We start from the raw sequence: 21,979 nt of genomic DNA, 5'->3' as shown, positions 1-21,979 counted from the left end.
TTTGTGTGTTCGTATACCCTTAACGATACCTTAAAGGCACTAAATGATACCCAAAACTGCCAACCCCATCCGCAGAGTCCACCAATTTCGCTCTAGTTTCAGCTTTCATACTTGTGCGAGTGTCAATTAAAAGCAATTATTGCGCATACTTAATGCAGCATAAGAACACGTCAATATTCTGTTTGTGTGTCTTTTTACTACAAAAGGCATACATAAGTAATTTTAAAGACCGTAGCGCTTATCACGCTGCGCTGCCGATGCAACGCTTGCACAAAAAGGCAGGTGTTTCCAACGCTTTGCTAATTGTTACATTGCAGTGGGTGTTATAGCAACGTGCAGGTTCTTAGTTAATGGGTGTCCGAGCCGTCGCCCCAGACTCCCACGAAAAGACGAGGCCGTTTGTACGCCACACTTTATACACACGAAAAACGAACACACATAACATGGACAGGCTATTTAAAGAATCCTTCACTGTCTCTGTGAACTATCAAAGTCCTAAACTAACCGTCCCTCCTTTTTAGCATGGACGCAAGACATGAGGTCGGTCTCACCGAGGTTCGTTGCTACGTCTTGAGCTGGCTCGCGTTGTCCGCACGGTCAACCAGGCGACTAGTTGATGGGTAGGCTCCGCCCCCGCAGCCACGTCGCGGCTGGACACATCTGCTGGAGCTCGTGCCCGTAGCCCTACAGCTCCGCGTTGCTCGCACGGTAGACCAGGTGGCAACTTAAAGGGTATACGCACCACCACCGACCACGTACAGGCCGGACACCTCCGCTGGAACTCGTGCCCGTAGCCCGACAGCTCCGCGTTGCTCGCACGGTAGACCAGGTGGACCAGTTGGCGCGGTAGACAGGCACTACCACCGGCCGCGTCCCGGCCGGACACCTCTGCTGGAACTCGTGCCCGTAGCCCGACAGCTCCGCGTGTCCTCAAGCACAGGATGCCTTGAAGCCGCAGCACGTCAGCGACGCACGGCCGTGGCAGGTAGAACGTGGCAGGTAGGCCGGGCTCGACTGTTACTAGGCTCGGGTCCGGAACCCAACGGCCGAGTCGAGAGCCCCGTCTTCCTCGTTCCTTCTCGTACCTTCGCCGCCACGCTACTCAGCGCTCGTGCTACCTTCGTCGTTGTCTGCTTCCAGCGCGCACTTTGAATGGCGCGCACTTTGAAGCTTCGCGCACGACACATATCACAAAAGCCCCCCCTTAAATGAGTTTTTTCTTTCTTTTTTTAAAAAAAAAAAAAACTGCTGACACGTGCGCGGTCTGTAAACCCCTTCACTGTATATGTCCTCTGTATAGTTCACATGTCGAGGTCCAATATTTACTAAATACACAAGAACACCGTTAAATACACTGACATACTTTGAGTGTCCAACACCCAATATCACAGTGCATGAAGTCCGAACTCTTGGCTCACAATCTACTCATGAAGTCCGCACCGGTATTCTCCGACCCTTTTATATGCTGAATGCTAAATGAGTATTCTTGCAATGCCAGGCTCCACCTCAGGACCCTACTGTTCAAGTGTTTGGCTCGGGCTAAGTACTGTAGAGGTTGGTGATCTGTTTGTACAACAAACTGGTTCCCATACAAAAAAATGTGAAACCTCTGTACCGCCCATACCAATGCCAAACACTCCCTCTCTATGGTAGAGTAATTCTTTTCCCGGGGCAGCAACTGGCGGCTTGCATAAGATACAGGGTGTAACAATCCGTCATGTTCCTGCATTAATATCGCTCCGATGCAGGTGTCAGATGCGTCCGACCGAAGTACAAACCTTCGCTCCGGATCAGGAGCCTTTACAATTGGTCCAGAAGCAAGGGCTTGCTTAAGTGTTTCGAATGCCGCCTCTCTTTCAGGATTCCAACAAATCTTATTTCTCTCCTTTTTCCTAGTTAGTTAGGTGAGAGGCTGAGCTTTCTCCGCATAATGGGGAATCATATCGCGGTAATATCCCGCCAATCCAAGAAACGATCGAAGCTGCTTCTTTGTTTGAGGTTTTTGTGCATTGGCAATCTTCTCGACAGTACTATCCACTGCTCGGATGGTCCCTCCTCCTAAACGATGGCCTAAAAATACGACGGAAGTCATAGCGATTTCGCATTTCTGGGGTTTGATAGTCAATCCTGCTTCTCTCACTCTGTGCAGGAATTGCTGCAATGTGTCTAAATGCTCTTTCCATGTCATAGTAGCGATGAGAACATCGTCTATATAATGCGCTACGTTCGGGAGGCCTTGGAGAAGTGTTCTCATCAAACGCGTGAACACTGCAGACGCAGTTTTGATTCCAAATGGCATGTAGATAAAGTGGTAATGTCCGGTCTGAGTTGAAAATGCGGTTACCGATCTCGACTCCAGTTCCAGTGGAACTTGCCAGTATCCTTTGGTAAGATCGAATTTCGAGAAAAACCTCTTGGTCCCAACCTCTGCGAACATCATATCCGTCCGTGGTATGGGTTCCGCATCTGATATCAACACCTCGTTGATGCGACGAAAGTCTATGCATGTCCGATAAGTTTGATCTGGCTTCTTAATTAGCACCAAGGGGGAATTGTATGGCGAATTGGATCGCTCAATCACCCCGAGCTTGAGCATATCTCGAACTTCCTTTTCAACCACTTCTTTCATCGCCAGTGGTAGTGGGTACTGCGGAGTGCAAATCGGATCCGGTGTTGTCAGTCGAAGCGGGCATTCCAGCAAATTGGTCTTTCCTGGCATTTCGGAAAACACATCTTGGTATTTGGTCAGAATCCGCTGGAGCTCAGCAGCTTCCTCTTCAGCCAGCCCTTCACCTATATTAATTGTCTCCACCCCAGTCCCTTGGTCAATAGTGTAAACTGGTATAGGTGAATCTGCCTCCTCTTCTTCCATCACTACGAATGACGCTGTTTGTGTGAACCTCTCCGGTTCGCGATCCTCGTAACGCTTTAACATGTTGATGTGGAACAACTTGGTGTCACGTCCCAAGTCCAACCAGTAGTCATGACTGCCCTTTTTCCCTGTGACCTTAAAAGGTCCTTTCCATTGCATGAGTAATTTATTTTCCGTAGTAGGGAGTAGAATAAGGGCCCGGTCGCCTACTTCAAGCTGACGTTTCGTGCTTCGCTGATCATAGTATTGCTTCTGTGATTTTCTTGCTCGTGTCAAGTTCTCATGAGCCAACTGCAGTGTTTTTTCAAGACGATCTCGCAGATCCAATACATATCCGTAAGTTGTCTTCGCCTCGTCGCCGATGTGTTCTCCAATCCATAATTCTTTTAACAAACTAAGTGGTCCTCTGACGTCACGCCCGTAAATAAGTTCGAAGGGAGAAAATCCCGTGCTGGTCTGAGGCACTTCACGATAGGCAAAAAGGAGTGGGGCAAGCAACCGATCCCAGGATCTTGGTTCCTCCTGGCAGAGCTTCCGCAACATCTGTTTTAACGTACCGTTAAATCGTTCCACCAACCCGTTACACATAGGATGGTAAGGTGTAGAACTGAGGTGCTTAATGGCCAGTAACTCGTTGACTTCTTTCATCAGTTCGGAAGTAAAACAAGATGCTTGATCACATAGAATTTCACGCGGGAATCCTACGCGTGAGAACATCTCCACCAGGCCCTCTGTTACTGTCGCCGAATCGATTGCTGGCAGGGCCACCGCGTCCGGGTAGCGCGTGGCGAAGTCCACCATGGTCAATATGTAGCGGTTTCCGTTTCTCGACACAGGTTTTAAAGGACCGATAATATCGATTGCCACTCGCTCGAAAGGGGTGTCGATCAACGGCATTACGCCCAGAGGCGCCTTGCCCACTTTACCTTTTGGATATGCTCTTTGGCAAATGTCACAGGATCGCACGTATCTCTTTACTTCTTCCTGAACTCCTGGCCAATAGAATGATCCTAGTACTCGGTCAATTGTCCTCTTGATGCCTTGATGGCCCGCCATCAGACTTTCATGAGCTAGCTGCAGTACTTGGCTCCGCAGTTTGCGAGGAACAACTACCTGCTGTACTATCTTGCCGGAGGATAACCGATAATGGCGATATAAAACTCCCTTTTGCATAACAAACGAATATTCTGTCGATCCTCTCCCAAAAAACACCTGCCCAACTTTGTTCCTACAGAGATCTAGGCTCTTGTCCTCCGCCTGCTCAATCTTGAAGATTCGTTGGTTGATATTCAAAGCGGTTGCTTTCACCGAATCCAACGAAGTACTTGATTTCTTGACTACGCTGATCATTGGTCTCTCGTAGCGATCTGCTTTCATCACCCCTAATCTCTCCTTGACGCTTTTAGACTTCGTCTTCCTTTCCGACAGTCCCTCGCTCCACCTGCTATCTGGATCATTGGGATCACGGGATCCTGGCACGTTTCCCACGATGACGTCATACAATGGGGAAGTCATGCATTTAACGATCACCGTGCCAGAAAAATAGGGCGAAAATATCTCCACTTTTGCTTCGGGAACTTTTATTCTGCTCCCATCGGCTAAAAATACTGTCGTCATAGCTCCTGTCAGCACTTCGTCGGGCACGAGGGAACGTCGCACAACCGTCGTGTTACTTCCTGTATCCCGAAGAACAGAGACAGGCTTATCAAATAGGAGACCCTGGAGAACTGGCATCTGATATTTCGTTGCCATTTGTTGCGTGTTTACTGCCCCCGACACATTATTCTCGGACCCGCCGCCGGATGCGTTATCATTGTCTTTAGAGTTCTCTTCGGACAATATACATGAAGCCTTTTTATACGTGGCGGGTTTCTTGGTGCAAACTTGGGTATCGTGTCCTGCCCTACGACAATGCCCACAGTAAGGTTGCTTCGTCCGAGCGCGACAATCTGAGGCTTTATGGCCGATTTTGTTGCAAACAAAACATTGCACTGAAGTTTTTGAGGTCGTGCTCCCACTTTTCACAGCCATGCCGTTTTCAGCCTTTTCTCGGAAAACAAGCAGGTTAGACTGTCGCTGTGCCTCTAAAAACTGATCTGCCGCTTCAGCCATTTCTTCAAGTTTACGGCAATTCTTTTCACGCAAAAAGAGCGCCACTCGATCATGACACTTACTGATGAACTGTTCAGCTACAATCAGGTCACGAACTGACGCGTATTCTTTGTCTACTTTCGACATTTCCACCCATCGGTCGAAAAAACTCATTAATCGTGCAGCGTACTGCCGGCCGGTTTCTCCCTCTTGAGGCTTACTGTGCCGGAACTTCTCACGGTACCCTTCCGCTGTGAAGCGAAATCGCTGAAATAGAGCCAGTTTCACTTTCTCGTAATCAAGTGCATCTTCAGGGGATAGGCGACCAAACACTTTTAGCGCTTCTCCGCTTAGGCACAAACTCAGAGCCGTGGCCCACTTGTCTCTAGGCCACTCTTGCCCTGTCGCCACATTCTCGAACCTTTTTAAGTACGCATCTAGGTCATCCCGGTTTTCATCAAATCCTGGTATAAAATTATGAGGATTGACGTTGGAAGACACCCTTGATGATCGACCTATGTCTGCCCCGACAGGCTCTCTGGCGGTTTCAGTCTGAGTCAGTTGAAGGCGCAATTGGATCGTCCTTTGGGCCTGCTCCTCGACTTGTAATTGCAACTGCATTTGTTCCTTCTTCGCCTCTCTTTCTGCCGCCCTTTCCTCACGAGCTCGAGCTTCTCGCTCATCAATCCAAGTTTTCAATTCCGCACCTTCCAAACCCATGCGCATGGCTAACGCCATTAAATCTGTCGAGCTCATCTTTTCCTCACTAATCGTCAGCCTGACTCAAGCGATACAAATGGCCTCGTCCTGTCGCAGCGGACGCCAGTGTTACATTGCAGTGGGTGTTATAGCAACGTGCAGGTTCTTAGTTAATGGGTGTCCGAGCCGTCGCCCCAGACTCCCACGAAAAGACGAGGCCGTTTGTACGCCACACTTTATACACACGAAAAACGAACACACATAACATGGACAGGCTATTTAAAGAATCCTTCACTGTCTCTGTGAACTATCAAAGTCCTAAACTAACCGTCCCTCCTTTTTAGCATGGACGCAAGACATGAGGTCGGTCTCACCGAGGTTCGTTGCTACGTCTTGAGCTGGCTCGCGTTGTCCGCACGGTCAACCAGGCGACTAGTTGATGGGTAGGCTCCGCCCCCGCAGCCACGTCGCGGCTGGACACATCTGCTGGAGCTCGTGCCCGTAGCCCTACAGCTCCGCGTTGCTCGCACGGTAGACCAGGTGGCAACTTAAAGGGTATACGCACCACCACCGACCACGTACAGGCCGGACACCTCCGCTGGAACTCGTGCCCGTAGCCCGACAGCTCCGCGTTGCTCGCACGGTAGACCAGGTGGACCAGTTGGCGCGGTAGACAGGCACTACCACCGGCCGCGTCCCGGCCGGACACCTCTGCTGGAACTCGTGCCCGTAGCCCGACAGCTCCGCGTGTCCTCAAGCACAGGATGCCTTGAAGCCGCAGCACGTCAGCGACGCACGGCCGTGGCAGGTAGAACGTGGCAGGTAGGCCGGGCTCGACTGTTACTAGGCTCGGGTCCGGAACCCAACGGCCGAGTCGAGAGCCCCGTCTTCCTCGTTCCTTCTCGTACCTTCGCCGCCACGCTACTCAGCGCTCGTGCTACCTTCGTCGTTGTCTGCTTCCAGCGCGCACTTTGAATGGCGCGCACTTTGAAGCTTCGCGCACGACACATATCACACTAATATGGCACGGCGGTGGCACCTACCCGTCACCTTGTGTTCTACACCTTATGGCCTCCAAGATGGGCGCGCACGCCACGCGCTTCGTTTTCTAAGTTCCAGATAGCGCCCATGTCTCACGTGTGACGCGCCTTGATGCGCTCGTTCGCCGCCGCTGCACGATCGAGGCACTCTAACGCAGTGCCTCCCGAATACCAATCACCGATTTTCTTGTGCAGTACATCAAATACACGTTTTGTTCACTCTCTCCGGACTAATACTATCGTGTTTCCACGACATGTGCTGTGTAATATGCATGTATGGGGCCATTTTTTTTGTTAGACATAATATTGATCTGAACTAACTTAGGCGGCATCACCCTCCTCTTTTGATGAAAGGTCAATACAAGAAAATAGCTTACCGATGCATTTGGGGCTATGATGGATCTCTACACAGTTGAGATGAACATCAGCGCACCTTTTTTTCGCTTCCTCAGGACACGGTGGAGGCCTCGGGTCTGTTTGAACATGTTAAGATCACACAACAGCAGTATCGTTTCGAGTGTAAGCGGGCGAACTGTCGTGATAGCATTAAAGTGCTGATTTCCATGTAGCCTGAGTGAAACGTTTATCAATATTGTGAAATAAGTTCTGTGCTAGACCATAATGTTTTATAAGTTAGATCAAGGAAAATATAAGTCATCGTTAATATTGTTTTGTGCGTTGTTCATATTGCTATTTGGGCGCGATGCCACTTGCACTCAAAGCGATATGTTTGCAGAGTTGAGTTACAAAGTAATTTGCAAAAGTATTTCTCGAAGAGAAAGTTTTCCAGGGGCCGAAAACGCGGACCTGTGTGGTGCTTTTAAACTGACTTGATTTATCTGTCAAAATTATGTACGGGTTCTTGCGTAGCTTTGCCTTACAAATAAGTGTATTACATTCTTAATCATTTCGCTTAACCTTGTTCATCCAATTTGCGAACAGCCGCTAAATTCATTTGCAGTTCTGTCTATAGCGTTAGAAATGGCAAATGCCTTTTTTTGCTCCACCACCTCTGTATCGCTACAAGTTCATCAAGCAACAATATCTATGTCTCTACGAGCTACAGATCAAAATTTTACGCAGCCCTTTGCTGACTTTTACAACGTCACAGGAGAAAGCTTTCACCATAAGAAGGCATCGATTGAGTTACTTTGACGATGCCAGCCGAGAGTATTGCGACTTTTTGTAGTTTCTTAATTGGGTCAGCTAGCATTTCTTCGGCACTCTTGTAACTCGCAGTGGTGATTCGACGTCAGTATTTCATTTACTTTTAATTCACATTCGATTTAGTTGCGGGCTCTGAACACTTTTATCACTTTACTTACAGTTAACTGACCTCAAATTAGGTTGAATTCACATGTTCGTCTTCATTCTTTCGCCTTTGATTACCTTCCATTCTCTTCATTTTATTGCGATGCTCCCGTTGCACTAATTATCCCTTATAACCTCTTTAAATACCGTTATTATTACACAGCTTTCTTCGCATTAACCTTTCTTAACATTTACGAGTGTTGGGCAACCTCCTCGATCAGCCCACAGGCTTTTGGTACCAGTCGCGTCCGACCCATGGTACACTGGTTTTTTCCAACTCACTCAAGGTTCTTGTTTTATGGGCAAAGCTTCCAAAGGCATGCGTCTTTCCATCTCTTGTATGTATATACTCGACTGCCTATAGTTCCACCTTTGCCAACTGCCCATTATTTCGTCCTTCCAAATATACCTCTATGCCTTATCGCCGATCCACCACTTCACCAACCATTAAGCAAATACTGTTGAAAAATAGTGAATATCAAATGCAAGGTGGTCGTGTACTTGTGTGCAGGTTCACGTTAGATAACCATAGATTGTCTCACTGTGTCCATCTCTTGCTGGTACATAACCGCCTCTAGTTTTATTTTTGCAAACTGCCCACTACTTTGTCCTTGCAAACATCTCACTACGCCCCATCATCGATCCACCACTTCAGCGACCATAAGCCGTTATAATAATGGGAAAATGGAAGCGAGGTATAGCTGGCACTTCCGAGTAATAAAATTCCTTGTATAATAATACACAGCGTTTTTCTGGTCTTTGATGATGTAGTGGGTGATATTTGCGGATGGTTCACGGTTTAGCAATGAAACCCTCCGGCGCTTTGCCCCACTCATCATCATTCAGATGTGCTGTGATTTGTTAGGCAAGATGTTGATCTGCATAGGTAGAATTTATTTTGTTATGGTTTCCAAATAAGTACTGATGGCGACGATGCTGATAACCTACCTTCGCATACGACGAAGTTGTTTCTGTCGTCACACTTCTTGCCTATTTTCTTGCACTTCTGCTCCATCGAGACGTCGCATTTTTTAACAGACCGATCTGTGTCAATAACGTAAGAGAAAAAGTTGTTACAGGTATGAATCAAGTTGCAGGATATAATATTTGATTAAGCCCAAACCTAACTTCTCGAGAGACGATCGCTAAAGCACAGGTGACCACACCCTGTAGGTTCCAGTTCAGGGTGCAAGTCTGCGTCCCAATTTCGGTGAAAGGAGAGTGAAGCATAGACCTTGAAACTGTGCTTTGACGCCATCCCGCGGGCGACAGTGAAAAATTATCTGTCACGCTAAAACACCTCAGAGCTTTGCGTGACGTTAGCAGCAAAGGGTGGATATATGTTGGTCGTCGTTAGTACGATGGAAGATGTAGGCTGCGTGGAGGAGTTGTTTAGCACGTCGCACTGCACAGCCAGGGGTTGCAGCTTCAAATCCGCGGGAGCGCATTTTCGAAAAAAAATCATTTCTTGTTGACTATTTTTTCTTGTGGGTTTCATATATGTGTACATCTCACTACATGCAAAAAGCGGCGCAAACCTGCAAAGAGTGTCACTACAATTGCTATCGCAATAAATTTCATTCTTCTTACCTACGCAAACCGAGGTACCGTTGATAACTTCGCATTGCATGCCCTCTTCAGCACACAGCTTTTGCATTTCATCATTGCATTTTCCGATTTGCCTGGCTGTTGGAGAAAACGCAGAACGTTAGGAGTGTCAAGAGAGAAAAGAAATATTCTGAAATTTTCTGAAATATTCTGAAATATTCTGAAATTTTCTGAAAAATCAGCGCACAGACCTCATTTCAGAGAGATACTGAGTATTTTGCTTTGTCGTAAACAGTGGAAAATTAGGCAAACTGCGGGTAAAAGCTGAGGACGTCACTGCGGCGCATTCCGAGTACTATAGCCGTTTAGTAACCGCTCAGCTGGTTGGAAAATCGGCGCAGCAGTCTCCTTGAAAAGCTGGCTGACATGTGTAGACAGGGCTTGCAGCTTCTGAGAACATCAGTCGGGGTATGCTCGTATTTCATCTAAGCACCTATAGCGCCTTAGCGCTATGGGTGCAGAGCCATCAAGTGGGCGCCCCGAGTACTAGAGCGGCTATGACGACGAACAAGGTACAAGACCCGACCGTAAGCTGCTTCCCATCTCATAGTAGACGCCGTGTCTGTGTCACGCGAAAACAAAGTTGCTGGTAGCACCATATTTATGTGCCTTCCTGTGGTAAAGCTATGCGCTCACGAATTATTTGAGCAATGGCCAGAAGAGATTTTGTGTGAACCTATTTCAAGGACAAGCTGTTTATGCGGAAGCGCAGTCATCGGCACTGTTAGAAAAAGAATGTCTCATGAGTGAATGTCTCATATACACGTGCATACGTGCACAATTTCGCTTATCTCGATTACCTGACAATAGAGCAGCAAATATGTGATTCATATCAAGTGGCAATTTCAAGGTTGTAGGTTATGGCAGAGTTTTTTTTTTCATCGATGATTCGTCACAGTGGATACCGCGGCGGCTGATTTCGTTATGTTCCTTCCATGAAAAAGATGTGTGAAAGTCAACCTGAAGGAATGTGGCTAAGAAACGGATATTGGCGTAGGTGGTTCCTTACTGTTGCAGCCTACGAAGCCGTCCTCTTCCTCGCACTGCTGGCCTAATTTCTTGCACTTATCTTCGATCTTCTCGTTGCACTTCTTGGCTGTAGGATCTGTCATGAAGAGAAAGCGGAAACGACATAAAGGTCATGTCCGCCATTTCTGGTTTCCACGACAGCTACAGGTTAGAGAGAGTGAATCTATATTGAAGGGGAAAAAAAGAAAGGAGGGTATCGGAGCTTCTATGATTGCGTCGCTACGTCCAGGCCGGACTCGACCGAGGAGCACGAGCTGAGCTTCTGGGTCCGAGCTGGCGAGTTGCACGCTTGTCTGCAGAGGGCAGTTGACTTTCGTGCCGCTAAGTGTTGGAGCTGCGTTCACACGCGACAAATTCTCGAAGAAGTGTTCACTCGGGATCTTATTTGACATTAGTATGAGAATGCTTCAGACGGACTCTAGCAGCGGCGTAGCCAGTAGGTACCACACCACTGCCACCTCCCTTCCCTCGATTGTATTTTTTTTTCTTTTTGCCATGGCATGTAGAGCACACAATGACACTTGACCACATCTGCCCGGCTTCCATCTCGGATAAAGGTGCTGCTATTTCTCTACAGGAAAAAGTTTGGCCAGCGGCCCTGGACACTAGAGATATTCTGGGATGAAATGCAAAGTAATCGTGCCTGTAGCGTAACTCGTTAGCATCATTTCCATGCCGATTCAACCGCCTTTTATGAAACTGAAGCGCGATATCTATTTCAAGATAATAAATACTCTGAATATTGTATATAAGACGATGCGCTGTGCTTTGGAAGGACTCTGATAGTCATTTAGGAGGCAACACGTGTGCTTGGTAAAGCTCGAACTGGCTTTTTGGGAAAAAAAAAATACCTTGTTATCTAATAAAGAAGTCGCAGGGATGAGTAACAATATTTAGATTAAGTTTAAGGGCTCTGTTTTAAAGACGCAAAAATTTTCGTCTGTTCTTCTATCTGTACATTTGTGTGTTCGTATACCCTTAACGATACCTTAAAGGCACTAAATGATACCCAAAACTGCCAACCCCATCCGCAGAGTCCACCAATTTCGCTCTAGTTTCAGCTTTCATACTTGTGCGAGTGTCAATTAAAAGCAATTATTGCGCATACTTAATGCAGCATAAGAACACGTCAATATTCTGTTTGTGTGTCTTTTTACTACAAAAGGCATACATAAGTAATTTTAAAGACCGTAGCGCTTATCACGCTGCGCTGCCGATGCAACGCTTGCACAAAAAGGCAGGTGTTTCCAACGCTTTGCTAATATGGCACGGCGGTGGCACCTACCCGTCACCTTGTGTTCTACACCTTATGGCCTCCAAGATGGGCGCGCACGCCACGCGCTTCGTTTTCCAAGTTCCAGATAGCGCCCATGTCTCACGTGTGACGCGCCTTGATGCGCTCGTTCGCCGCCGCTGCACGATCGAGGCACTCTAACGCAGTGCCTCCCGAATACCAATCACCGTTTTCTTGTGCAGTACATCAAATACACGTTTTGTTCACTCTCTCCGGACTAATACTATCGTGTTTCCACGACATGTGCTGTGTAATATGCATGTATGGGGCCATTTTTTTTGTTAGACATAATATTGATCTGAACTAACTTAGGCGGCATCACCCTCCTCTTTTGATGAAAGGTCAATACAAGAAAATAGCTTACCGATGCATTTGGGGCTATGATGGATCTCTACACAGTTGAGATGAACATCAGCGCACCTTTTTTTCGCTTCCTCAGGACACGGTGGAGGCCTCGGGTCTGTTTGAACATGTTAAGATCACACTAAATCAGTAGCGTTCTGAGTGTAAGCGGGCGCACTGTCGTGATAGCATTAAAGTGCTGATTTCCATGTAGCCTGAGTGAAATGTTTATCAATATTGTGAAATAAGTTCTGTGCTAGACCATAATGTTTTATAAGTTAGATCAAGGAAAATATAAGTCATCGTTAATATTGTTTTGTGCATTGTTCATATTGCTATTTGGGCGCGATGCCACTTGCACTCAAAGCGATATGTTTGCAGAGTTGAGTTACAAAGTAATTTGCAAAAGTATTTCTCGAAGAGAAAGTTTTCCAGGGGCCGGAAATGAGGACCTGTGTGGTACTTTGAAACTGACGTGATTTATATGTCAAAATTATGTACGGGTTCTTGCGTAGCTTTGCCTTACAAATAAGTGTATTCAATTCTTAATCATTTCGCTTAACCTTGTTCATCCAATTTGCGAACAGCCGCTAAATTCATTTGCAGTTCTGTCTATAGCGTTAGAAATGGCAAATGCCTTTTTTTGCTCCACCACCTCTGTATCGCTACATGTTCATCAAGCAACAATTTTTATGTCTCTACGAGCTACAGATCAAAATTTTACGCAGCCCTTTGCTGACTTTTACAACGTCACAGGAGAAAGCTTTCACCATAAGAAGGCATCGATTGAGTTACTTTGACGATGCCAGCCGAGAGTATTGCGACTTTTTGTAGATTCTTAATTGGGTCAGCTAGCATTTCTTCGGCACTCTTGTAACTCGCAGTGGTGATTCGACGTTAGTATTTCATTTACTGTTAATTCACATTCGATTTAGTTGCGGGCTCTGAACACTTTTATCACTTTACTTACAGTTAACTGACCTCAAATTAGGTTGAATTCACATGTTCGTCTTCATTCTTTCGCCTTTGATTACCTTCCATTCTCTTCATTTTATTGCGATGCTCCCGTTGCACTAATTATCCCTTATAACCTCTTTAAATACCGTTATTATTACACAGCTTTCTTCGCATTAACCTTTCTTAACATTTACAAGTGTTGCGCAACCTCCTCGATCAGCCCACAGGCTTTTGGTACCAGTCGCGTCCGACCCATGGTATACTGGATTTTTCCAACTCACTCAAGGTTCTTGTTTTATGGGCAAAGCTTCCAAAGGCATGCGTCTTTCCATCTCTTGTATGTATATACTCGACTGCCTATAGTTCCACCTTTGCCAACTGCCCATTATTTCGTCCTTCCAAATATACCTCTATGCCTTATCGCCGATCCACCACTTCACCAACCATTAAGCAAATACTGTTGAAAAATAGTGAATATCAAATGCAAGGTGGTCGTGTACTAGTGTGCAGGTTCACGTTAGATAACCATAGATTGTCTCACTGTGTCCATCTCTTGCTTGTACATGAACGCCTCTAGTTTTATTTTTGCAAACTGCCCACTACTTTGTCCTTGCAAACATCTCACTACGCCCCATCATCGATCCACCACTTCAGCGACCATAAGCCGTTATAATAATGGGAAAATGCAAGCGAGGTATAGCTAGCTGGCACTTCCGAATAATAAAATTCCTTGTATAATAATATACAGCGTTTTTCTGGTCTTTGATGATGTAGTGGGTGATATTTGCGGATGGTTCACGGTTTAGCAATGAAACCCTCCGGCGCTTTGCCCCACTCATCATCATTCAGATGTGCTGTGATTTGTTAGGCAAGATGTTGATCTGCATAGGTAGGATTTATTTTGGTATGGTTTCCAAATAAGTACTGATGGCGACGATGCTGATAACCTACCTTCGCATACGACGAAGTTGTTTCTGTCGTCACACTTCTTGCCTATTTTCTTGCACTTCTGCTCCATCGAGACGTCGCATTTTTTAACAGACCGATCTGTGTCAATAACGTAAGAGAAAAAGTTGTTAAAGGTATGAATCAAGTTGCAGGATATAATATTTGATTAAGCCCAAACCTAACTTCTCGAGAGACGATCGCTAAAGCACAGGTGACCACACCCTGTAGGTTCAAGTTCAGGGTGCAAGTCTGCGTCCCAATTTCGGTGAAAGGAGAGTGAAGCATAGACCTTGAGACTGTGCTTTGACGCCATCCCGCGGGCGACAGTGAAAAATTATCTGTCACGCTAAAACACCTCAGAGCTTTGCGTGACGTTAGCAGCAAAGGGTGGATATATGTTGGTCGTCGTTAGTACGATGGAAGATGTAGGCTGCGTGGAGGAGTTGTTTAGCACGTCGCACTGCACAGCCAGGGGTTGCAGCTTCAAATCTGCGGGAGCGCATTTTCGAAAAAAAAAATCATTTCTTGTTGACTATTTTTTCTTGTGGGTTTCATATATGTGTACATCTCAATACATGCAAAAAGCGGCGCAAACCTGCAAAGAGTGTCACTACAATTGCTATCGCAATAAAGTTTATTCTTCTTACCTATGCAAACCGAGGTACCGTTGATAACTTCGCATTGCATGCCCTCTTCAGCACACAGCTTTTGCATTTCATCGTTGCATTTTCCAATTGGCCTGGCTGTTGGAGAAAACGCAGAACGTTAGGAGTGTGAACAGAAAAAAGAAATAATACAGAAGAAAATGTATCGGCAGGTTAACCAGTTCAGGATATTCACTTTGCTACCTTACACGTGCTAACGGGATGGGAGAGATTGAAACACGGAGAAGGAGAAAGAAAGCACATCAGAAAACACGCACACAAACACGCAGTAAGTGACAGCCCATCAGTCTGAATGGCGTGTTGGTGTGAATCGTCTATGGTCAAGAGAAAAGGAAAAGCGTGGTGTCAGGTGAAAACTGCGAAAGCAAGCAGAGCCCTGTGTGCATTTGCACCTTTTGCTTACCCTAATTGGGAAATTCTTAAAGTGTGTTTTTGGAAAAGTCATATGTTTACTCCGTGAATAAAGAAGAGGCCAAAGGCGGGGAGCTCATAACCAGAAGTCTGAGAGCTTAAGCAGGAACATAACCAGAAATCTAATGCACACTCTAGAAAAAAAAAAATCATTCGACTCCTTTTAGAGAGTCGTCACTTGCCACTTATATTACTCTCTTTAAAGGTTACGTAAACACTTTTTGGGGTGTTCTTATACTCTCTTCTGAGATTCGTATGGCCCACAAGAGATTCATGTACATAGTGAGTCAGGAGTTCGCAAAAGAAGTCACGCGTACTGTCTTGTTTCATTTTTTTCAGAGCGCAGGTATGAATTACAGTATAAAATGGAGGCTGAGAGATGATATGGCAGTGAGAAAGAGTAAGGAAAAGGGAGCACACGCAGGCAGTCGCAGCCAGCCAATATTGCAAGTGACAGGCACAGTGCAGGAACGTTTGTATACCACTATAGAAACAGGACCAATACAGGCTATACAGCCGCTTCTATACAGGTGTGTTGTCCTTACGAACGGCAAAGGCACATTCGTCGCTTAGGTACGATTACATAGAGGTAGACCCTGGAAAGCAGATTCTTCTGGTATGTGCCCACTATTGAATGGTTAGCTGGTGGTTTTTCGAGCTATTGTGTCTATAGGCGAGTGGATGAGGGGGGATGTGGCGGCCGCCTCTCTAGTCGCCTATGAAGCGGGCGCAAAGTCAGCCCTCTCTATATTGACATAATATGGGGGACGCGCTGCGACAAACTTTCGCCCCCACCACCACCCCTGAAGAGTAACCATGAGCACACCTATGATTGCGTCCGTACATTGCAACCATGGCCATCTCAAGGCTTATTGTATTTAATAGACGACCCCTAAATTCCAAAGGTCAAAATTTGAGGTGTCTTTGTTGTGCAAGATTTTACAACGAACACGTAGCCTGGTGAATTTCTGGAAATGGTGCCGTAATAGTGGAACTACGCATGCTGGATGATACTGAAGACGCTCTCGCTCATTTCGCTCTTTCCTTCCTTTGTCGGCTCGTCTTTCCTTCTGGCCTGGTATTACTTCTCGCATGTGGAGGGGCGGCGAACGAGCGAGCGTACCTGAGAGCGGGCAAACTCGTGGGGTGGATCACCAGCAGACTACGTGTTTCAATCCGAATTGTTTCAATCCGTGGGGTGGATCACCAGCAGACTACGTGGATATCAATCCGAATTGTTCACTTTTGTTAGTTTACGCATTATGTGTGAGGTGCACTTCTTTTTGATAGCTGTGAAGCTGCCCGATTCATGAGATGACCAGGTTCCTCTCAAGCTGCTCTATACTTATTTTGTTGCCTGGTCATCCTCGCAATCTTGTTGCAACTTAACTCGTCTATTCAATTCAATGTAGAATGCGAATATTCGGGAAAACAAAACAACAAGTCACGATAAAGCTTTACGTTTTACACTCTTTAAATGGCACATCGCAATTCAGTTATGTCACAGTACCGATGTCAAAGAAAATGTTGATGACGTATCTAGAACATGCGGAACGCTCACAAGTCACAATATTCAAGTAAACTGACATTACTCCCTGTCAGACATAACATTCGACACAGCGTATATCTCTTGCATACAGCGTCCACGTATGAACTAATGAACTATGATGAAACAATGAGCATTCCGCGCGGTATTAGCAAACATGCAGTGGAAGATCGCAATGGATAAAGTTGAATAATATTATTCAAAAAGTCAAAATCTGGTTGTAATGAATAAATTTTTCCGATGTTATTGCGGGTGCTTTGTTGTACACTGACACAGATTGTATTGATAGGTGAAATTGGACTGAACCTGGGTTTTTCGCTAAGCATCTCAAATACCAAAATGAAAAATAAAACAACAGCGAGAGCGCTCCTCACTTCAACGTTCTCAAAAGTCGCGCTCAACCATAATCTTCTCTGACCTGTTGGCTGGACTCATCATATTGAATAAAGAGATGATTCGCAGAATTAAAGTAAGGTCTCTTCATGAGCCACATTGTCAGACATGTGCTAGAGTTGTTCATTGATGCGTACTAACGTAGCTGAGTGCTGTCGTCTCTGGCAGCTGTAGCGAGGACATTGACAGAGGAAGTGTGCAGAGCTTTTCCTGCCTCCGTTGCGATCACAGGCTCATGTCTGCTATTCCGAAGCAAAGCTGTTATTGAATGACGCACCAAGCCACAGGTGGCAGAATACTGTGGTTTTAGATTGGGATAGTGCGGATCAAATGGCAAGTCGAAGTGACAGATGTAGACAATTAAGGCGGGTAAGTTCTGGACATCGGTCGTGTTCCGCAGGCGTGAGTGAACGATTGGTTGGCAGGAAACCATTTTACCAACGAGTACCGATGCAGCATTGGCGAAATTACACGAGAAAGGCGTAGGTTCGCATATGGCTTTCATTAGATGCCTCAATTTCAGACGCCAGTGCCGAGTTTACCATCAATTACGGCCCTTGCGGATGAGGCAGATTCAAGATGGCAATGGCGCACCTGGTGCGCCGTCGGTGCAAGTAGAAAGGTGTGTTGTCTTGTTTTTGCTGGGTTGTTACACTCGTGTTGATGCTCAATTTGATTGTTTGCTTTGATGCACAGACGCCTTTGGTTTTCCACGTTACCAAATTGAATGCTTGATATATGTGCGTGTATCTTCCAATAAAGTTAAGTTGCGAGTTCAGCGCGGTGTCATCTCTTCCTCTGTCCTTGTCTATATTTGTGCGCTGTTTTTACTTCCCAAGTTTTTCACTCGCTTTAGAGTGTCTCGTCCATATGAGTTTTCATACTTTGAACGGTAAAGGCGCACAGGAAAAAACATTCTGTATTCAGTCTTTCATAAGGCACTTTCTTTTTACTTTAGTTACGTAATCTATTGAAAACCTTGCCCTCAAGGAACGATATGAGAACACAACTTCGCGCAAGAACGGTGGCAAGGTGTGTCGTTCTCCCCTGTCTGAAGAACAGAGAAGTCAGGCATGTGGTGGGATAGCATTGTTTGAAACAAAGAACATGAAAAAGCGTCTCTCTGGTCTCCTAACAGCAGGAAACGTGATATTACTTGGTTAAAAAACAGGTGACACAAAGATAGCCCTCCTTGCTTAACACACCGAAACAATTTCGTTGTGGATGTTCGTTCCCATGCAGAGCTACATATGAACGTGGCGAATGTCTTGTGGATTTTATGAGCGCTTCTACGCGTATAAATAAGTAGTTGTAAAACAATTTTAGCACACAATTTTACACAATTTTAGCAGCCAGAAACACGTTACATACAGCTGACCGAGAAAAAAATGATAAGCCACGACCGCCCAGTCCTTCGGTTGTCGCGCGCAGCTCCTCAGCCTTTTCAAGCCAAAACGCTTCACTACCTTGATACCTGTCCAATGGTACCCCTAGGTAACGACTAGGTGTCGTGAGCCACTGAATATTTCCAAAAAACTGGGCGTGAGGTCCCAATGACCATGCCATAATTCGATGCTTTTTTCTTTGTTCATTGAGCTTCCGCTCGCGTCACAAAACTTTTCAGTGATTTTCAATAACGAAGTGACCCTCTCTCTATCAACAGCAAAAAAAGCAATATCGTCGGTGGTTGCCAAAACAGGCACTTCACATGACTGCAACTTGATACCATTAATTCCTGCGTGGTGAATCATCTTTTTTATTGTTAAAATGGCCTGTTATTTATATCTACCCCTTACCGCTGTTGGTGGGCATCAAGGGGGGGGGGACTATCGTGTTTTCAGCATTATCAGCAAGGTGGCGCAATGAGCGCACGGCGGCTCTCATCGCTCACGCATACTTTGGCCCGAGGAGAAGAGGGTAGTGAATGATCTTTCGCTCGCCCTTATCTCCCGGTGGGGAGAATAATACGTCTTGGCTGGCATCGGGCTCACACTAGAACGATTCTGTTGTAGTTACAGGGCGTACAAAGGTCACTACAGTCGTTGCACAGCCTCCGTTTGCGAAAAGGGCGGGCTTTTCAGACATAGCAAAGTAACAACTGAGACGCTTATTTGCGTGCATGTGTACCTGTGAGTACGTTTCGTGCGTAATTTGTGTGTGAGAAACGCGGGGCACGTTTCGATCTGCCTGCTAGTTTGCGCGTGAGCTTCTAATTGATTGCTATCGCATTCATTGCTTCGCCTTTGCGGCAAAGCTGTGACTTTTTTATCAAACGTATATTGAGTCATGGTGAACACTGGTGACATGGTTGAAGGAATTTTCTGTAGATGTGTGTACTCTGTCGTACTTTATGAAAGGGAACACGGAAGCAGTCACCGGAGCTCTGCGGCAGCCGCCTACAGTGCCATCAACCGACAGCTATATAAAACACGTTCGCTTTCAGCGTCATTTATCGCTGAAGAAAATAACCATTCAGAGCTGGTCTTGAAGCGCGTGCTTGGAAGACTGGTCGTGGCCAGCCGTGACTGGTTATTTGTGTCTGGTATGGTATACGCACCGTGGTCAGTTTGTTAGCAGCAGACGACGTGCTCCACGCATCACCTGTTGTGCTATCTTAGCGAGAGCGTAATTCAGGAGCGCTTGTCTACCGGCTTTTAATGATGTCATATAAGACGCACGCTGTCAGGTTAGGGCCACGAACTTCCCTAAAAAACAAATTCATTATGTATATACATAAATGTTTATTTACTCACATTGATTTTTTATCGCACGCTTCAGCACGCCTCTGAACCAATCGTAGGAACGATCACTTTGTTGTCATAGATCTCATAAAAATAGTGAAGTACGTAAATAATGGTTAATTATTATTTCCTCTTCTGTACAGTGTGTACAAAAAAGTCACCTTTGCTGAGACCTGAAAGTCTTTTCGTGAGAACTTTCTGAGACCTAACGAACTAATGAATAGGAAAAACTGCATAATAACGATTGGTCAAGGTTTAAAGGTCGCAAGAATAACAGTGTGATGGATTAGTTGGAGCCCAGAGAAGCTTTGAACTTGCATTGCGGCGAATCGGTAACTCTTGTGTTAGAACCTTAGGCTAACACAATATAGGTCAGAGGGAGGGGAAAAGTACTCGGCGTATTTTGAACAACAAAACACTAACGAAGCTTTTTTTTCACATATGTACGTGTTTGTACACAGGTTCAGCCTCAAAGTGATGTCAATCAATTTATTGTAATACGACTGCACGACGCCGTGGTCTGATCGGCTGTAACTGTTTGAGGCATGAGTAATAAAAGTAGCGCTCTGTCGTTCAATAAACTCTAAGCATTGAAGAGTGAGGGCAGGCCTGTTCATGAGAGTTGTTGCAGCGAGAGGTAAACCTTGGCCGTATTCTTGCCGTTTCGTTGTGACGGGTGGTCACAGCGGGAGCTGAGCTGTTGCTTAGCAACCGCCGCAGCTGGCGGCACCGCTCGCCGTGCCATCTTACATGACATCTAAAGAGCAGCTGATGAAACGGCCTTGCAACAACGAAGTGGGAACCAGCGTTGCATCGTATGTATAGGAAGGGCATCTCAGTGGGATTCATTGGCAGATAAAGAAAGTGAGTCTTAGGGACTGAAAGAAGCCAGACGTTGTCGTCTGAACTAAAATAAGAGGACCCAGCCTGCCGAAGAGACGGAAGAAGAACGAAACGCATGCCTCTAAAAGCGTGACCGTGCCTTGAACCAAACTTAAGAGTGAGATTTACCGTACCTCCCTCTATGCACACCCAGGTATAACTAAGTTTGGCCACAGCTAATATTTTTTTTTTACATTCTTGTGCACGCGAAAAGGCAGGGCTCCTTAGAACAAAGATTCTCGAACAAGTTTTGCGTAAAACCTGACACGTTCACTGCGGAAACTGCTTTTATGATCGAGACTGCTTACGAATAACATGCCCTGTTAGATAGTACAGTGTTTCGATAGTACAAAGTTTTTTGGAAGGCTGGGTATAAGTCGACGACGAGGTTCGTGCCAGACTTCTATCCACGGCCACCATAGCTGAGAATGTGACACGAGTGATGGAACTGTTCAGGTGAGACCGAGGATTATTTTATATAGAAGTCCGAATTTCATGTGGAAGTCCTCGAAAGACTGACTGACTGGCAGGTTAAAGTGGGCAACTTTTAATTTTGAAATAAAAAATTAAAACAACAAACAATGCCCTGCCTACTGCACCGAAGTATTGCAGGCTATATAATAAAAAAAAATAGGACAAGTGTCAAATGTTGATTCCGAAGAAGAAAAGAAAGGGAAAGAAACAAGAAAAGTTAAATAGAAAGTGCCACCACACTGCCAACCACCGCCATAGGAACGAGAGAACGCTCAGCGATATACTGTACAATCCTCGAAACACTAGAACGCAAAAGACATCGCAGAACATAGGATCTTGAACCACGATAATGCGCCGGCCACCAGTGCCTTCGCCGTCCTCGACTACTTGGTTTAATAAGCAGTGGTGCTAATAATTTCTTAGGTGTCATAGATTCCGGAAATGGCTCCCTCCGGCGTTTTCCTGTTTACACGCTTCAAAACACCCCTGAAAAACGCGCATTCAAGAGCAGTGGACGGGATCAAAGTAACTTGAGTCGCAGCATTGGAGGTAATTCCTGAGGACGACTATCGCCATGCATTTAAAAGCTGGAATTCTGGCCTAGGCCGAGGAAGCGATGCAAAGAGACTATTTTAGTTTGAAGATTATTAGGCACTTGTAACAATACATGCAATAA

The 21,979-nt window shown here is 45.9% G+C and overlaps 1 protein-coding gene across 1 annotated transcript in view; it reads right to left on the bottom strand.

Moving 5' to 3' along the window:
- Positions 1–10,595: 10,595 nt before the first annotated feature.
- Positions 10,596–21,979, bottom strand: part of LOC142767783 (uncharacterized) — a 110,857-nt gene continuing 99,473 nt past the window's right edge. Inside the window, exon 12 of the mRNA XM_075870023.1 lies at positions 10,596–10,726. Within this exon, the coding sequence (XP_075726138.1) occupies positions 10,596–10,726 (131 nt within the window). The remainder of the gene's footprint in view (positions 10,727–21,979) is intronic.

Source organism: Rhipicephalus microplus, chromosome 7 (genome assembly GCF_043290135.1).
Source record: "Rhipicephalus microplus isolate Deutch F79 chromosome 7, USDA_Rmic, whole genome shotgun sequence".
Lineage (NCBI taxonomy): Eukaryota > Metazoa > Arthropoda > Arachnida > Ixodida > Ixodidae > Rhipicephalus > Rhipicephalus microplus.
This window is presented reverse-complemented; position numbering and strand designations above follow the sequence as displayed.